Below are 20359 nucleotides of genomic sequence, written 5' to 3'. Positions count from 1 at the left end.
AAAATTATAATTCTAATCAAATTTGCTATGAATGTTTTTACAAGTAATATTGTATATAATATATTACTTTTAAAGGTTTGTGGAGTTGGAGATATGATTTTAATTTAATCCTTGGGTTGACATCACCCTCCCCCCATGTGAACACATTTCTTAATTTAATTGGAAGTCAACAGGAAAATGTGGTTTAATTAGCAGAATTTCCCTTTTCAAAATAGATGTGTTCCTAAGTAACTGTAAAACAGGGCACATTAAAGACATTTACAGAAAACTAAAATAGATTTAAATACTTCTGCTCAAACTGAAATTATAAAAGATGAGTGGCTCACTCTCTCTCTATAGGTCAAGTTTATCTTCAGGCTTTGTTTTTCTTTAGGACGTAATTGTTAGGAATCCAAGCTAGTCCTGAGAAAAATGTACAGGGGAGAAATTTACCTTTGGGTTTTCTCCTCCGACATTTCTTCCCATCAGTTCACCCCTTTCCAGTCACCTTTAGTGTCTCCTTTCCCTTATGGTAATCCCTTGGCTTAATCTTGAAAATTCTTCTCTCTGGTTAGACAGAGTTCTCTACCCCAGCCTAATTCTACCTGGAATTTTCTCTTTGAGTCAGCATTTTACTTCCGTCTGCCTGCCCCCACCATTCTTAGCCAGAGGCCCATTTCCTCAGTGTGTCTGATCTCAGCTAAACTGGGAAAACAATCCAACCCAAACTAATTCCCATGAAAGCTGGTGGCCCTCTATCTATAACTTCCTAGAAATAGTCTCTTTGTCTTTTAGGAAAAAAGAGACATTTGCTGGATGAAATTTCAGGCTACATTGTATAGTGAAGTGAAGATGTCAGGGCAGAAGGACATTTTGGAGAGGGGATTCTTGTTTCCTTCCATCTTGCTGAGGATTCTGTTAATCTGAGGTCACATCTCAGTACCATAGCTGACTAGCTTGTATGACCTTGGGAAACTTATTTCCAAGCTTTTTCAGCCCATTTTCTTAGCTGCAAAGTATAGAATAGTATTTACCTGCAGGTCCAGTCGTATTAGAAATGGTGTGGATGAAGTGAACTGATCGGTATAGGCACTCCTTAAATGTTAGCAGCTGTTATGTGACAAGACTAAAAAGCTGATCCTAGCTAAAATCTATGAATTTAATGGTTTAGCGTCAAGGTGATCATAGGTGACATCTGAGAAACATAGCAACTCTCAGCTTTTCCTTAACACAGTCCTCTCAGGTGGTTCAGTTTATTTATTACAGTCACTATTTTGGTCAATTGTGTGGGCATGACCCAAACCGAGCTTCCAGACAGAATCGAGTAAGTAGATTTGCTGTCACTGTTATTCCTGTGCTTCCTCTTTCTGTCCTCTTCTTTTCCTTCATTTGGTAACTTTTTTCTTTTGCTTTTCCTGCTGGTCTTATTTGAGTATTGCACACTTTGCAATGGTTATATATTTCCTTCTCTGTGATTTTCAACTTTGGAGAACTATGGATTACTGGTTCTCAACCTTGGAATCCCTTGGGGTAGATTTTAAAAATATTAGTGCCTGGGTCTCAGTCCCAGAGGGTCCAATTTCATCAGTCTGTGATGGGTGTGGCCAGATAAGCTTCCCCCACTGACCCCCCACATTGACCTGCTAGGCGCACAACACTGAACCAACCAAGTTTAGGGACAGCCTGCTTTGAGAGCTAGGAGCAAAACTGAGATAGAAGTAAAAACAAATGGTTCTGGAACATATTCAGAAAATTATCCATGAATAAAGCTGTTTATGTTATCATGGCACATATACTTCAAAGTGACCTTAACATTCCTGAGAGTATTTTATTTTCCTGGGTTAGCAGATGGAACCTCTGTAGTTTTAGAACATGGAGACTTTCCAAAAACACATGCACTAACACATTCGAGAGAGATGCCCCCAGCTCAGTGAAAGACTGACATGCCTTTGGTACAATAATAGGAACTCTGTAGAACTTTATCTTTTTCTACTTTTTAAATTAAAATGTTTTGCTGATTATAACACTAATACATGCCACAATAGAAAATACAGTTGATCCTTGAACAGCGTAAGTCCACTATATGTGAACTATGTGGGTCCAATTTTACATGGATTTTTAAAAAATAAATACACTACAGTATTTTAAATGTATTTTCTCTTAGGATTTTCTTAGTAACATTTTCTTTTGCCTAGTTTACTTGTAAGAAGACAGTATATAATACATATAACATACAAAACATGTGCTAATTGATTATTGATGTTATCAGAAAGGCCTGTCAACAGTAGGCTATTACTAGTTAAGTTTTGGGAGAGTCAAAACTTAACATGTGGATTTTTACTCTATGGGGGGTCAATGCCTTTAACACCTGAGTTAGTTCAAGGATCCACTGTATATTGTATTTCTGTTAATAGATTAAAGAAGAATAATCATGTGATCACCTTAAGTGATGCTGAAAAATCATTCAATAAAGTTTGATATCTATTTGTAATTAGAAACACCAAGAAAAAAAGGAATAGAAAGAAGGGAAATGCTATGCTCTGACAAAGGGTGGTTACTTTGAAGGATGTAGCAAACATCATGCTTAATTGTGAAACATGGCCAGCTTTCCCTTTGAGACCAGAAACAAAAAGAAAGAAATATGTCTGTTTCATCAGTTCCATTTAACTTTGTAAAGGAGAGCCCAGCCAGCATAGTAAGGCAAGAAAAAGAAAGAAAAGTTAGGAACAAGAAAAGTAGCAAAGATACCATGATTTACAGATAATATAACTGTGTGATGCAACAGCCAATATAATCTAAACTATTAAAGTTAAGACAGTATGGCAAGGTAGCTGGGTATAGGTTAACATACATAAATTAATTGCATATCTATATACTAGCAACAAACAGAAAAGGACATGGTTTTTTAAAATACCAGTTACACTGGCATTTTAAAATATCAAGTATCTAGAAATAAGACTATCAAAATATGAGTAAGATCTCTACAAAGAAAATTATGAAAAATATTGAGTAATATTACAGAAAACCCAATAAATGGAGAGATGTATTATATTCCTGGAATCAAAGTCACAATATTGTAAGACTCCTCAAGGTGACTAATTTTATGTGAGCCCAATCAAAATCCCAGTAGGCTTGGGTTTTGTTTTTGTTTTTGTATTACTCAACAACCTCACTCTAAAATTTATATAAGAATGCAAATAACAAATTATAGCCTAGACACCGTTGAGGAAGAAAAACAAGGTGGAAGAAGAGAACTGGCCCTACTGGATGTTAGGATGGGCTGTAAAGCTCTAATAATTGAAACTGTGTGCCAGTGGGGTAAGATTAGTCAGACTAGTGGGACAGAATAGTTGGTTCATCAACAGGCCAATGCATAAACAAACATTGAATTTGTGCTGAAGGTGGCACCATGGAACACTGAGGAAAGGGCAGTTCTCAATAAATCATGCTAAAGAACTAAGAATCTCAGTAGAAAAACGGCTTTGCTCATTACATCATGTGCCCTCCTTAATACCCATCACCCAGTTACCCCATCCCCCACCACCTCCCCTCTAGCAACCCTCAGTTTATTTCCTATAGTTGAGTCTCTTATAGTTTGCATCCCTCTCTGTTTTTATCTTATTTTATTTTTCTTTCCCTTCCTCTATGCTTATCTGTTTTGTTTCTTAAATTCCACACATGAGTGAAATCATGTGGTGCTTGACTTTCTCTGACTGAGTTATTTCACTTAGCATAATACACTCTAGTTCCACCCACATCTTTGGCAAGATTGCATTTTTTTTATGGCTGAGTAATATTCCAGTGTAAATATATACCACATCTTCTTTATCCATTCATCTGTTGGTGGACATCTGGGCTCTTTCTATATTTTGGCTATTGTGGATATTGCTGCTACAAACATTGGGGTGCAGGTGCCCCTTTGAATCACTACTTTTGTATCCTTTGGATAAATGCCTAGTAGTGTAATTGCTGGGTCATAGGATATTTCTATTTTTATTTTTTTGAGAAACCTCCATACTGTTTTCCACAGTACCTGCACCAATTTGCTTTCCCACCAACAGTGTAAGAGAATTTCCCTTTCTCTGCATCCTCACCAACATCTGTTGTTTCCTGAGTTGTCTATTTAGCCATTCTGACTGGTGTGAGGTGGTATCTCATTGTGGTTTTGATCTGTATTTCCCTGATGATGAGTGATGTTGAGCATTTCTTCATGTGTCTGTTAGACATTTGTATGTCTTTTTTGGAGAAATGTCTGATGAATCACTAAATTCTACCCCAGAACCTAATAATACACTATATGTTAACTAAATTGAATTTAAATTTAAAAAAAGAAAAATTATTTTGAGCATCCAAATTTATACCAAATACAAGAATCAATTCTGGGTGGATTAATATCTAAATTTCTTTGTGAAAGACCAAAACATAAAGATTTTGGGGGAGGGGTAGAATGACTTCATGACCTCAGTTTAGGTCACCATAGAGGAAAAAACTGATACATTTTAGCATACTGAAATTAAGTATTTCTGCTGTCAGAAGACAACTTTGTAACAGTGAAAAAGCAAGTCTACTGAGTAGAAGATATTTTCCACACATGTACCTAAAAAGTGTTTATATCTGGAAGAATAAGCCCCTACAAATCAATTAGAAACACATCAGAGCAACCAGTTTTGAGATGAGCAAAAAAATTGTAGATATTTCACAAAAGCAGAAACCCAAATGGTCAATAAACATAAAAATAGTCTTACTCTTTTTCTTAACCAAGGAAATGTGAATTAAAATTACACTGAGAGATTATCATATACTCATCAGATGGGGAAACTTTTAAATTGTGACAATACCAGTATTAAGAAAGATATGGAGTAACAGAAACTCATATACTGCCAGTGGAAATGTAAATTTGTTCAGTCTCTTTGGAAATCAGTGTATATCATCAAATAACGGTGAAGACATACCTATACTGTGATTCCAAATTATACTCTTAGGTACTTATGTTCAGCAGATATATGTATGGGCACCAGGAAATACCTATGAAAAAGTTTATGAACACTGCCCATAAAATCCCCTAACTGGAAATGATCCAAATGTCCAAAAATTGTGAATACATTACACATCTCTCTTACCTTAAAATGGGATAATGTACAGCAATGAAAATGAATAAACTCTAGTTCCACAAAATACGGATGAAAAAAGCCAGACACAAAAGATTGCATAAGTATAATTCCATTTACACAAAATTCAAAAACAAACAGAACCTAACTATTTTGTTTAGAGATGCTTACTCAGGAGGTAAAAAATATAAATAAAACTTTTAGGGCAGAGGAAGGAGGACATAATTGGGAAGGGGTGTGTGGGGTGCTTATAACATTCTATTTAGTGACACAAGTAGTTGTCACAGGGCCACTATGGACTGGATTACGTCCCCCGAAATCCATATGTGGAAGCCCTAACCCACATACTATTACTGAAGAATGAGCCTTTAAGGAGGACACTTACATGAGGTCAGAAGGGCAGATTCATGATCCAGTAGAACTGGTGTTCTCCTAAGAAGAGGAACAGAGTCCAGAACTCTCTCTCTGCCGTGTGAGGACACAATAAGAAATAAATCCTTAGCAAGCCAAGAACAGGGTTCTCACCTGGCCAGGAGGCAGCCTCGTCTCCAATTTCCAGCCTCTGGAACTATGAGAAGTCAATTTCTGTGCCTTAACCACTCAGTCTATGGTATGTTGTGACAGTAGCCCAAGCTAATATACAAGTGTTGGTTTTACAGTGAATTTATGTTTCACGTGCATTTTTATTATGCACATTACATATTATAATAAATAGCTTAAGAATAAAATAATTTTTTAAAAATTTCCATTGCATGAAATGCAGACCACTGAAAAACATAAATCAGAAGAACAGAGTAACTAAGAGAAATCACTCTTGGTATTTTAGCTTATTGTCCTTCCCCCTCTCTCTTAGTCTCTCTCTCTCTCTCTCTCTCTACACACACACACACACACACACACACGCACGCACACATTTGAAGATCTAATTGGCTTTATCAAATGATTCATGAACTGGGCAGCAGCCCATCTAGCAAGTAGAGGCATTGAGAGGAGTTGTACAAAGTGGAAGGTTTTTATAGGTAGGAGAGTGGGGGCAAGAAAGTTATTAGCAAAGGGAAAGGATTCTTCCAGAAGAAGCAGTTTGCTAGGGGAAAAAGCAAGGTCTCATGCAGATTACCTCATCTTTCTTTGGAGGATGAAGAGGACTCAAGTGAGGACAGATTCTTTGGTGCCACCATGGAAAGAAAAATTCCCTGACTGACCAGTCAAGGTCACATTTCCAGGGGAGGTTGAAACTGCCAAAAGATTGGGTTTTAAGTCCCCCCATTTGGGAGCTGGGTCTAAGTGGCACCATTTTGGGCCTGTGGTTTTCTTAACTATATATAGGCTGAGATCATATAGCATGTAAAATCTCTATCCTTATTTTGAACTTTTAATGCAAAGCATTTTCTCTCAAAAGTAAGAGTTATTTGGGGATTCTGGTTAAATATGGAAGATAGCATGCATATGTTTTACCCCAACCCTCTCAGAACGCCAATAAAATGACAGCATGGGAAAAGAACGGTATAAATATACAAGAACAAAGAGAAGGAGAAAGAAAAGCACAGAGGACAAAGATGTCATAACAATCTCGGAAGGCCAAAAGAAGGCGGAGGCCTGGCAAATGATTCAGCACATCGGGGCTTGTTAAAGGAGGTGCCTGCAGAGAAGGATAAAAATGACGATCAAGGCATTTACCCCCTAAAACCTCAGAGGCCCTGAAAATGTGGACATGATACAAATAGCAATAAGAGGAAAGAACGTGGGAGTAGAGTATGCTCACTTACTGCTGCTTCTATAATAGCAAGGAGTTAGAGTATTCTTCAAAGATAAATCAAGGAATGGAAAATAATTATATTTAATGGTACAAAGATAAGCATGAAAAGGATATGATTAAGTACAATCAGGTGATGCATAAAAGAGAGGGAAAAAGAAAAAGAATTGCTGAATGGAATGTAAAGAGATATCATACTACGGGCAATAATTTACATGGTTTTAGTTATAATCATGAATTTATACTTATAAAGGCAACTTCTAGAACTAAAGTAAAAACTGTATTTAGAATCATGCACACAAAAAAGCAAATGAAACTTATCAGACATGAAATACTTTTAAAAACTATTAAATATATAACTTAAAGTTATATAAATAAAGATCAGCTGTCATATCAATAAATATGAATTAGACTCATCTGTTTAAAAAAATTCACACATATTCATATATAACAAAGCATTATTGGGACACTTGACTGGCTCAGTGGTTGAGCGTCTGCCTTTGGGTCAGGGCATAATCCCAGAGTCCTGGGATCGAGTCCCACATCGGGCTTCCTGCATGGAGCCTGCTTCTCCCTCTTCCTATGTCTCTGCCTCTCTCTCTGTGTCTCTCACGAATAAATAAATAAAATCTTTAAAAAAAATAACAAAGCATTATCCCACTTTATGTTGAACAAAAACATACTGCCCCAGGTCTTATGGAAAGTTCAAAATTAAAGAAGGGACAAAGAAGCCAAGGCACACAGGAAAAGAGCAGAAAGTCAGATGTGACTATCAAAGGCGGTGGCACTTAGACCCAAAGTCATTAAGCAGGATAAAAACGACACTTTGTAATCCTAAATAATCCAAAACAGTAACATATATCTTTGCAGTAAGTAATATGGCAACAATGTTCATAAATCAAAAATCAGAAGAGAATGCGGGTAAATAGACAAAAACATTACAGGTATTGGAAAGTGTAATTAATTTCTTTCAGCCCATGAGAGATCAAGTGTATAAAAAAGTATGTAAAGATATAGATGACTTAATAAATAATTAGTAAGGCATATCTGATTAATCTATATTAAGCCATATTCCCTAAAAAATAGAGAATATACCACCATACAAATAGACCAAATATTAAATTACAATAAAATCTCAATAAGCTCCAAAAAGTAAAACAAAAAAAAGGGGAAATATTCTCTGATCACACAGCGATAAAAAAAAAATTAGAAAAAAAAGGGCCTTTCCATTTGATAATGTTAAAAACCTTTCAAGTCTTAAATTAAAAAAAAAAAAATGCTACAAACCAAAATGATAGAATTTCTAGGGAAGAAAAAATTTAAAAAACACTTTAATCAGAACCTATACAGTACAGTTAAAGATATGTTCAGGGGATAATCCATAGGACTGAAGCAGAAAATATTTATTTCAGTACAAAATGAAAAGAATTATTTAAGTACCTAATGTAAAACTAGAAAAAGAACAACAAATGAAAAGAAAACAGGAAGAAGATTTAATAATTTCAAAGAAAAACTTAACAAATTAAGAAATAGAAAAACAGGGGTGCCTGGGTGGCTCAGTTAGTTAAGCATCGATTCTTGATTTCAGCTCATGTCATGAACTCAGGATCCTGAAATCAAGCCCTACTTTGGCCTCTGTTGTCAGTGCAGAGTCCACTTGGGATTCTTTCTCTTCCTCTGCCCCTCACCCCATTTGTGCTCTCTCTGTTTCTCTCTAAAATAAATAAATAAAATCTTTTGAAAAAATAAATAGAGGGGTGTCTGGGTGGCTCAATCAGTTAAGCATCTGCTTTTGGCTCAGCTCATGATCCCAGGGTCCTGGGATGGAGCCCCACAATGGGCTCCCTGCTCAGTGAGGAACCTGCTTCTCCCTCTGCCTCTGCCTGCCACTTCACCTGCTTGTGCTTGCTCTTGCTCGCTCTCTTTCTCTGTCAAAGAAATAAATAAAATCTTTTAAAAATATTTAAAAACAGAAATAATGAATCCAAATGCTGTTAAAAATATATGTGCAAGACCTTTATGCTGAAAGATGACAAACCACTACTGAGAGAAATTTTAAAGTATCAAATAAACTTAGCAATGACTTATGTTTAGGAATTAGACAACTCACTAGCTGTTAAAATGTCAGTGCTGCCCAAATTAATCTATAGATGCAATGAAATCCTAGTGAAAATCCTAGCAGGCCATGTTCTGTAGAAATTGAATAGATTTTGATGATATGGATGAAGCAAAATTTATTTAACTATTATCCTATTGACAGGCATTCATGTTGGCCCTAATCAACATATTGATGATATATCAACATATTGATTAGGGCCAATCATGATGGCAAAATCCTGATATTTTGTCATCACAATTCTTCGGTGAGTATCCTTCCTCACATACATATCTTTGTACACATAACATGAGTACCTGTGAGGGGTGAATTCTCAGAAGTGGAATTACTGGGTCAAGGAACATATGGTTTTAATTTTTGAGATATTACCAAGTTGTTTTCCAAAGCTGTGCCAATTTCCATTCCCACTATTATTAAATTCATTCTTTATCAGATTTTGTATGAACTGAATTGTTGACAAAACTTCTTTCATAAACACACTTTGAAAAAGATATAAAGGATAAAACAGTCTACCTATGTGGTCTCATTTCTAGAAATAATATGTGACGATGTTCTGCATCTTTGGCTCCATGAAAATGATCAGATTCCAGATTTTATTTTTGAAATGCAAACTGATCACAGCCATTGGTTGTTTACTATGCTGGGAACCCAAAGGAAAAGGGTAAATATCCCTGGGATAGTCTGGGGCTGCAAAGATCATGCTGTATATTCTTGAGTTAGAAATGAGATCGTAGCCATCAAGGAATCAGAAGCAGTCCTATCACCGTGTTCTTGATACAGTGTTTTGGACACAAGCAGTTTCCATCCCTTATCTCCCCTCCCAGCTGTTAGGGCTCTCAGAAACATTAGCTTTGCACTGCTACCTACTGGTAAAGATAGGCCCCTGCCTCTCTGCCTGCCTATCTGTCTGCTTATGGGAAGATTTCATATACATATTCATTTTTAAATACCTTCTTGTGCTCAGAAATAAACTAGGGATTCACTGCTGCCAAAGAGGAGAATATATCAGATGGGGCCCCAGCTGGAGGTGAAAAGTGCAGAGGGATGTCCCACCATCCCCATGCCCTGAGCTCACAGAGAATCACTGAAGGGGCCCTTTGATGGCTCTAAGACACCCATCACTAACCATACTGATGATCTGGAGAAACATTTTACAAAATATAGCAATTTAGTTGCAGGGAAAAGTGCAGCAGAAAGAGAAATGTTTTCCCATCTGGAAAAGAACACATGAAATGAAACAGAACCTGTGACAAACAGAGGAATGGGTACCTGGCGCTGCAGGCATAAAGGACGGTTTTGTGTCTTTTCTTTTTTTTTTTTTTTTTGTTTTGTGTCTTTTCAAACGCATATGAATGACATCATATGCACACTTTAGCTCTTGCTTTTTAAAAATCAATATTGTGTTTTTGAGATTGATCTAAGTGGATTCATATAGACTTATTCTGTTAATTTTTTACTGCTCTATAATATTCCATAAAGGTATTCTGCATTTTCTTCTTAAAAGTCTTTTTTTTTTTTTATTTATGATAGTCACAGAGAGAGAGAGAGAGGCAGAGACATAGGCAGAGGGAGAGGCAGGCTCCATGCACCGGGAGCCCGACGTGGGATTCGATCCCGGGTCTCCAGGTTCGCGCCCGGGCCAAAGGCAGGCGCTAAACCGCTGCGCCACCCAGGGATCCCTCTTCTTAAAAGTCTTAACATTTCTTTCTACATTTAGATATTTCATCCCCCTAGACTTTAGAGTGTGTGCACATGGCTGATATTTTTCTGTATGGATTATCCCAATGCCATTTTTAATGGATCATCATTTTCCAAGTGATTCATTTTACTACCTCTGTCACACACTAGGTTCTCGTGCATACTTGGGTCTGTTTCTCCTGGTCATCGATTTGTTACTCTGCCAGTCAATATCACACTGGTCTAATGCTTAGTAATAAAATTTGACTTGTTTATTAGAACACCACTCCTTATTCACCTTCTTGAAAATTATTACTTCTTCCTTCTCTTTACTTTCCTATATCAATTTAAAGGTCATATTTTCAAGCTTTTTTCTTACAAATCTGTTGAAATTTTGATTGTAAATTAATTTAATTTATTTATTACCACTGGAAGAATCACCACTTATGATATCAAGCTTTCACTCATATCAGCTTGGGATATTTTCCAATTTATACAGGCCTTTTTTATACTCTTCCATAACATTATGTCTGATGTAAAGTTCTTATGTTTCTTATTTCTAGGCACATTATCATTTTGGTCATCCTTTTGAATATTTATTTTTATTGCTAAAATATATTAGTGTTATTAATGTCTACATACTGGTTTTGTACCCAGCAACCTTGCTGAACTCCTGAACAATTTCAACATTTTTTACAGATTCTCTTGGTACAAGAGAGTTTTCTATTTAAACAGTTATATCATCTGCAAATAATGGTGAACTTGTCTCTTTATGAGTCTTATATCACTTGTTTACCTGTCTTATTGAGCTGGCCAGACCTTTAGCATGATGCTGAATTGAAGCTACAATAATGAGCGTATTTCTTTTGCTCTTGATTTTAAAGAGTATACTTCTAATTTTCACTATTATTATGATGACTATAGGATTCTCATAATCAATCTTTATCAAGTCATCGAAATTTCTTTCCACATCTGGTTTGTTAAGAGTGTCATTATGAATTGGTATCAGTTTTTTTTATCAATATTTCTATTTCATTAAGAATATGATTAGGTCTTTCATCTGTTAATATATAGTAGGTCACATTAATAAATTTTCCAATCTAGTTTTAGTTCCAGCTGCTCATTGCTAGATTCAACTTGTCAGTATTTCATTTGGTCTGTCTTGGTAAATGAGGCTGATTTATAATCTTCCCTCATAAATTGTCCCTTTGGGTTGCTTTTCCACATCTCTGCCTTACTGTCTTCTTTCCGTATGGTCCTCAGGAACTCCAAATTCTTCCCACTCTGTTTTGCACAGTAATTCAGGTATCTCTCTGCCCTACTATGTTTCTCAGTAAGTTATCCAAAGATCTCTATTAGTCACTAGTCTCTCAGTAGCCTCTAAATCATTTGACAAATACATAAGGAAAAGCAATACAACCATGTTATGCACAGATAATTAAAAAATCTGAAATTTAAGATTGATCATAATTTTCATAGAATTTCTGACTTTTTATGTTCTTAAAAGCAGTGTATATGTTTCAAGGACTGATAGTTCATATTGGCTAACAGTTAATCATGCATAGTCTATCCTAACTAATGTGTTTTATTGTCACCTGACAGTTCCTGTTTATTTTGTTAAACTTGTATTTGTCACTGTTAACATTGCATAATATCACAGGTAAAAAAAATGAATCATTTCAAAAATGGTTTGCAGAAATACAACAATGGTGATGAAAATAGAAAAGTAAACTTCACAATATGAAATAAGATTACACAGGTAATATCACAGGTAAAAAAAATGAATCATTTCAAAAATGGTTTGCAGAAATACAACAATGGTGATGAAAATAGAAAAGTAAACTTCACAATATGAAATAAGATTACACAGGTAATATCACAGGTAAAAAAAATGAATCATTTCAAAAATGGTTTGCAGAAATACAACAATGGTGATGAAAATAGAAAAGTAAACTTCACAATATGAAATAAGATTACACATATAAATAATGAATGGACTCTGTCATAAATATAAAGCTTGAATCTGTAAGGTCATGAGACAAGTGGACAATGGATGTGTATAATCTCACAAAAGTAGATAAAAAATAAACAAGAAAATAGGCAGCATGACAATGAAAATGGATCGTTGAATGTTATTGTATTGAGTCCATAAAACTTTTGACCTAATACCCATTTTATTATCCGCTAATAACATTTTCATGAAATAATATTACACAGCTACCAAAACTTACATATTATTTTCCAATAAAGGTTACCAACTTCACATTTAAACTAGTTGACTCTTTCTAGTACAAATACAAAATTATGCTTTCTAGTACAAACTGTCAAAACTTGATGTTAACGGTCGAAAAGGTACAAAAACTATAGTGTCCTCATTCCTCCTCAAACAAGTACAACTATACCCTAGCTGGTAAGACATGAAACCAGCTTCCAAATTGATGACAAATATTGTAGTTGGAAAGAAATCAGGAAACAATTGGTGAAATTGCTTTATTGGAACCACTGGATTTCTTATAATACGCCTGGCATTTAAAAAGTAATGAGTGTTAAGTATGTGAACAAGCAGACATTTTACTTTACAGTTTAATAAAGCTATGGATATATCAGTTTTCAGTATGCATTCACCATATATGTGAGAAAGAAGTGCTCAATGACTTTCTGTCTTATTTATCATGTAGCTAATTTAGAAAAAGAGAGATTTCTGGTTTAATTAATTAAAGATTAGCTTAGAAACTTAAAAATGCATCAATTATCACAGCAGCAGAATAATGATTCACATAGCAGCAGAATGCTATGCTTCTCATAGCACCAGAGTAATGATTCATGAGACCCAAAATGGTTGTAGAAACAACCCAAATGTCCATCAATAGCTGAATGGATAACAAAATGTGATATATCCATTATATAGACAATGGAATATTTTTGGCATTAAAAATGAATGAGATTCTGACACATGCTACAACATGGATAGGACCTTAAAATATTATAATGAGTAAAATTAGCCAGATGCAAAAGGAAAAATTATATGACTTGTCTGATTCCACTTACATGAGATACCTAGAATAGGCAAATTTATGGAGAAAGAAAGTAGAAATGAAGCTGCCAGTGAGTAGGGAAGGGTGGAATGGGGAGTACTTTGATGAGTACAGAGTTTCTGGTTGGGATAATAAAGAAGTTCTGGAGATGGATAGTGGTAGTGATTACATAATATTGTGAATGTGCTTAATGCCTCTGAATTGCTTACTTAAAATGACGATGGCAGTAAATTTTATATATATGTCACTACAATTGGGGGAAAAAAGATACATTGAACTGGTATTGAAGAAGCTTCAGCCACGTGGGCAGCAAGGAAAGGCATCACTATACAAATGAAAGATATTGCTTCCAAATGGACTATATCCGTTATTTGTGGAAAACAATGAGGGTCCATAGCATGCCTTCAGACTCTGAATTGCCTTTGAGGAACACAGTGGAAACTGTGAATACAAACTGACTGTGGCCACTTAGTATGAGTCTTCTCAGCCTACAGGGTTGATATGAAAGTGAGTATAAGATGCTGCTTCCCCACACTGAATGACTCTGACTGGCAAACAGGAAAGGCTTATAGTGTTTTAAAGTAAGGAATAAAATCTTTTAAAATTACCATTTCTGTGAATACACATGCTGTGTGTCTCCATAATACACTCAAGGTTTTGAACAGTATGGATCTTTGGCATTGGGGCCTAAACATTAGGATTTTTTTTAATGATTAAACATGGATTTCTTAAAACTGAACAGTGGGGCAAATGGCTCCATGGCTGAGAGTTTGACTTTTCTCAATACCCAGTGATTTTCTTCCTCCATCAGGAGTGTCTTTTGCATATTAAAAATCGCATCCGAACACTGCAACAGAACATGAAGAAATACCTTGTGTGCCAAATGCCATCAGAAAAAGGATGTGACTTCATCAGCTACTGTATCCTGAGCTGAGACCTCTAACCCTCCAGCTTCGGGTGGTGCTGAGCCTCAGCTCCAGTGAAATACTCAAAATAGTCTTAAGAACTCTCTCCATAATTTCTGGATCTGCATTTGATCTGAAAAGCCAGAAATATCCGTCAAAGCTTCCCAACAACCTATAATTCTGAGTTAAGATTTTCTAATTTAGAAAACATAAAGAGTTGGGGGGGGGGTGACCAACAAGATATGGAAGCTGACAGCTCAAGCAGCCAGCCAGCCAGATATAGATTTCTTCGTGAATAATTTCAAACACTATTTCTCTCACACAAATATGAAAAGGCATTACTGCTATTCTCTTTTTAATGTGATTTTTACTTTTATGTAAGATATACAGGTTTAAAAGGTTGCACAGTTCTACAAAAATTCTAATAAAAACAACAGTTTCATGCTTCTCATCTCCTCGCCCCTAATCCTGTATTTCCAGAGGCAAGTGCTCTCAGCTTTTTTACTTCTTTATTCTGATACTTCCGTCTCTCTGATAAGATTCTTATACTCTATTTTTCATTCTTCTATTTTAGATATTATCTATCGGCTTTCTATTATGGAAAAAAAAAGAATTAGGTGCACATACCCACACAAAATTCCTCTCAAATTTATCTTCATGTTGTAGTTATATTATCATTTTGGGTTAGGTAATCAGACGATATGTGCATCATCTGACTACAGAGGGGATTATGTAATAGTACTGCTAGCAAATGACATGACAGCTGTGCCATGTGGTGTCCTTGATTACATGCTCCTTCTTGCTTTCTCTGGAGTTAATAAAGGTTTCAGGGACACCTGGGTGGCTCAGTGGTTAAGCATTTGCCTTTGGCTCCAGTCATGATCTGGAGTCCTGGGATCAAGTCCTCCATCAGGCTCCCCACTAGGAGCCTGCTTCTCCCTCTGTCTGTGTCTCTCATGAATAAATAAAATATTTTTTTTAATAAATAAAATCTTAAAAAAAAGATTTCACTGCTTCATTTGCTCTGTTTCTATTTCTTTATCCTAATTTGTTCCAAAACTCTTCTCCAGAGGTTTAATTATTGTTTCAAATTAGTCAAACATATCAGGCTATCTACCAGTTTCCATTTTTCTTGGGGAAATCACTCCTGGAGTCCTCCATCTCCTGACTCAATCTGGCCTAGGTGTTCTCAAGGCATGGTGCACAGCCCTTTTCTGGAGATTTTTCCTTCTCTGTTTTCTTTTGGATTTTGCTTGTCTCTCCCCTGTATCCTCAGATCTTCCTCTTTATTGGTTACTTTCTTATTTGGTTATAGCATCCTATGGTAACTTTCTTAGAAGGGCAGGTCTAAAGTACATTTTCGTCTGATTACCTAACCCAAAGACTTTGCATATCTGTAATTGTCTTATTTTATCCTTATCATAAGAGTTTAGCTGGGGGAATAAATTCCATATTAAAAATTATTTTCCTCAAAATTTTGAAGGCATTTGTTCCATTATCTGATACTCTCCAAGGATTGCCATTGAGAAATCTGATTATATTTTGATTCTTAATCCTCTGGATATAACCTGTGATTTTCACTCTCTCAAAAAAAGTTAGGGTCTTCTATCTGTGCACAACATTCTGAAATTTGGTGATGTTATGCCTTAACATTCACTCATTTTCCTGAACACTTCTGGGTAATTTTAACCAAACACTTAGATGTTTCATGTTGCAGAAATTTTCTTGAATTATTTCTTTGAAAATTTTCTCTAGTCTCTTTCTTTGTCTATTTCTAGATTTCTATTGGTCAGACATTGTACCTACTGGTCTGACTCTCTAAATTTCATGCTTATAAGCACCTCTCACCATTTCTTTTTGTCCCACTTCCTGTGGGATCTCTTCATCTTTATTTCCAGCTCTTCTATTAATGTTTTACTTTTGCTACCACATTTTATTTTCAAAAGTTTCTGTTTTGTTCTTTGAATAGTCTTTACAGCCTTCTGTTCTTGTTCTATGTATCCTGTATCTTCTCATCTCTTAACTCTCTAAAAATATTCATGATAACTTTTTTGTAACTTTTCTTCTCCCTGCATTGTTTCTTGCTTTTCTTTCTTTCCTGTTTGGTTGTTTTAGTCTTTGGTGTTCGAAGCATCCTTCCAATTCCTGATGCTCATTGGCTAGCTGTTCACATTCAAAACACAGCATCTTCTTGGGCTATTAACCTGACTGCCAGGCTTCTAGAAACTAACTGAAAAGCAGAAGGGAGTAGGTGGGTAGGAGGGTTGCCTGCCTTTCAGTGTATAAAGTCTTCTTTATACTCCTGTTTCAGCACACAACTCTCTCTCCCTCTTGTTTAACTCTTGAAAGAATGAACATCCAATCTATTTCCAGAGCAGAGGAGGCAGTTCTTCACTGAATGGGTTCCTCACTGAATAGCTAATTCTTGTAAAGACTTTTAAGCAGTATCCAGCTCTACCTGACAACCTCCCCCCAAACCCCACTTTCAGAGGTATTTAGCATCTCTAAGTCCTAAGCAGTACTGCAATGTGGATTGGCTTGCTTCTGGGAACTCCCCACTTCCCAGCTCAGGTTTTAGCTTTCTTGAATCTGCTCTGTCAGTTACTACTCATCCATCTGTTCCTTAGTTTCCAAAATGCTGTTGTTGCGTTCTCCATTATCTTTGTCCTAGTGGGTTTACGCTTTAAAAAAAAAATCCTCCTACTAACATTTAAGAAGTATTTCAGAAAGGGTAGAGGTAAATACATATGTTCAATCTGCCATATGTAATCAAGTCTTTCCATTTTTAATACCAGTGTTTATGTTGATGATTTTATAATTTAAAAAATTAACTGTACCCAAAATTATGTGTGCATCTGAATCCCTTTGGTTCTGGAAGAGTAGTTCCCTCTGGCTAGCAGCATTAGCATCAGCTAGGAATGTATCAAAAATGCACATTCTTAGGTCCTACGCTTGACTTACTAAATAAGAAACCCTAAGGGTAGAACCTAGAAATCTATGTTTGAACAAGCCCTCCAGGTGGCTCAGATGCTTGCTAGAGTTTGAAAACTCCTGCCATAGGTGACTGAAGGATTCTGAACACTTGAGAAACACTGCCTTACTCCCAACCTCAGCTCTAGATCCATCTCTTCACCTCCAAACCCACAATGTGCCCAGCAGACTAAAAGGACTATTTGAGATGACTTCTCCTGACAAGACCCATCCTCCAAGAGAACATATTTATGGATTTAGATGTTTTTTTTTTCCATGACACCTAGCTATTTCCTGCCTTATATGGCTCTTAGTCTGGGATTTCTGAGTCCAGAAACACCTGCAGACCAAGCATGGTGGAAGAAAAGACAGTTGGAGGTGAAGAAGTTTGGACACATGAGACAGAGCAGTGCTTCATCCATCTTCCACATGTTAGCCAACAACAAGTTGGGAAAAGAGCCTTCAGATTCCCTCTGGGCACCTCAGAACAGGGCAACCTTGTTCTGAACCTTCTGGTGGTTCTGCACCTGCCATTGCCCTCTGCCCACCTTCTGAGCTGGAGATCCTGTCCAACCTTCTCAACTGCACACATCCATCCCCATCCCATCCTCTGTGTGTGACTCCTCTGAGTTCTCCAGTCTACATCTTGCCTCCTTACCTTAACTTCTTCCCTTTCTGCACCTTGCTGATAATCTTTGCACATTTTCCTTTAGAGCCATCCCAGGAGTTCCCCTCTGAGCTCTCTTAATAGCACAGTTAATACTCCTTTCTACCTTCCTCCTAGGTATGTCTTTACTGTCATTTACACCTTTGAAGCCTTGATAAAGATACTCGCAAGAGGATTTTGTCTAAATGAGTTTGCTTACCTGCGAGATCCTTGGAACTGGCTGGATTTTAGTGTCATTACCCTGGCGTGAGTATTTCTCCATGTTGATGTATATGTCTGTGGGCTTCTGGGTGGCTCACACTTTGGGGATATTTCCTCATCTCTATCCAGCTTCCTTACATGAAACTGACCTGGGGTTTCCTTGCTTCTAAATGTTATTTTGAGAGTCACTTTTTAGGATTAGTCCCATACCTTCAGGTAGAAGTTAGAGATCTCAACTCTGAGTTAATAAATGTCCTGTCAAAGTGAGCGGACAAGGCTCAGCCTTACACCTACCTGACCTGAAGCTCTTTGCCTGAGGAACCAGTGTCTAAGGAGACTGATTGGCCAAGCTCACATGCTTGAATACCCATCCATACATGCAGTACACAGAGCCCTCATGATCATAATGCATCTCCTCAAAGGGGCTATTTTAAAAGCTATTGCAGGGATCCCTGGGTGGCGCAGCGGTTTGGCGCCTGCCTTTGGCCCAGGGCGCGATCCTGGAGACCCGGGATCGAATCCCACATCGGGCTCCCGGTGCATGGAGCCTGCTTCTTCCTCCGCCTGTGTCTCTGCCTCTCTCTCTCTCTCTCTGTGACTATCATGAATAAAAAAAAAAAAATAAAATAAAAGCTATTGCAATAATTAAATCAGTGTGTCAGTTATAGGGGGAAGTGCCATTAGATTTTTGTTCCGGGTCCTCCTTAGGCTCTTGTTACCCAAAATTGTCCTTATTTGTGCTGCATACATTCTTTGGAATGTATGCAGAGATACTGACCAATTTCTGCTTCTGATACAGATACATTGGTGAAGCAACAGCTCTCCGAGGGATCTCAGGCTTGCGGACATTCAGAGTTCTTAGAGCTTTAAAAACAGTTTCTGTGATCCCAGGTGAGCTACTTTAACTATTACATATATTCATAGAGCATATGCTGGTTTACACAGTCTAATGTCCTACTTTGATTTTTGCAAGAGGCCTATAAAACTCCAGGGCATTGACAGTTGTCCTCATTTAAAAGACAAACTGAGGCCCGGAAAGTAGAAAACACAGTCTCAAGTCCTCATCGCTAATAAGAGGCAAAGTGTGACCTGAAGACTTAGTGTCCCAATTCCTAGGTCAATGCTCTGTGCAGAGTACCTCATGACCTCACCATCAATAAGTGACAAGAAGGTCATGACCTCATTTTATGTTCTCATTGTGGGGTTCAGGCAAGCCACTAGTTGGAGGTTCTCATTTATACCTTAAACTAAAGGTATAAACGTGGAAATAGGGAGGAAGGGAGTAGGCAGTCCTAGGCTCCAGTGAGTGTCTTTGCCATTTCCATGTATCTGAAAGCTTGAGCCTCAATCTTGTCTTTGGATACACAGAGAAGAAAAGAATTGGGCAATTCTTTATTATGGAGAATTCAGAAACGAACATAGTCCACCAGAGCTTATCTTATTGGGTCTTCAAGACCTCTAATGTCACCAGTATCTCAGGGATACATCTTATCCCCACTGGGTTGATGGAGGGGTTGGTGAAGACAGAGACCAGGCAAAATATTGAAACAGCTTCTAATTTATGGCCTGGTGGATTATCTCCCTTCCCTCACCCCTGAGAATCCATGCTCTCATCTGGAAAACAGAAACACTCAAGCCATGAGGGAAGTCCTTTCTGCCATTCTATGTCTGGCTCTGCAGGGAAGGATTGGGAAGTCTTTGCCAAATTCCACTGGACGGGCTTCCTCATGAAGAGAGCCATAGTGAGAGATAGTCAGTGCTGCCACTTGGTATCTCTCTCACCTAGTTTTAGCCAGGAAGAATCTGAGTCTTGTTTATAAGACCTGTGCAGTCCAGACTTCCTCTCCTACCTTATCTCTCTTCTCTATCTGTCTTGCATCATGTTCCAGAATCTATCTGTGATTCCACAAATAGTCCCTACATTTGCTTATCTCCTAGGCTTTGGCCA

The 20359-nt window shown here is 37.1% G+C and overlaps 1 protein-coding gene across 3 annotated transcripts in view; it reads left to right on the top strand.

The window, feature by feature from the left end:
• SCN10A (sodium voltage-gated channel alpha subunit 10) overlaps positions 1 to 20359 on the top strand; it is a 90326-nt gene that overhangs the window by 3425 nt on the left and 66542 nt on the right. For all 3 annotated transcript variants that reach the window (XM_026000991.2, XM_026000990.2, XM_026000989.2), the window contains exons 3-5: positions 1223 to 1303; positions 18328 to 18456; positions 19211 to 19302. In XM_026000991.2, coding sequence (XP_025856776.1) covers positions 1223 to 1303; positions 18328 to 18456; positions 19211 to 19302 — 302 coding nt within the window. The remainder of the gene's footprint in view (positions 1 to 1222; positions 1304 to 18327; positions 18457 to 19210; positions 19303 to 20359) is intronic.

Source organism: Vulpes vulpes, chromosome 11 (genome assembly GCF_048418805.1).
Source record: "Vulpes vulpes isolate BD-2025 chromosome 11, VulVul3, whole genome shotgun sequence".
NCBI lineage: Eukaryota > Metazoa > Chordata > Mammalia > Carnivora > Canidae > Vulpes > Vulpes vulpes.
Note: the sequence above shows the minus strand (reverse complement) of the source record. Positions and strands in the feature narration are given on the sequence as shown.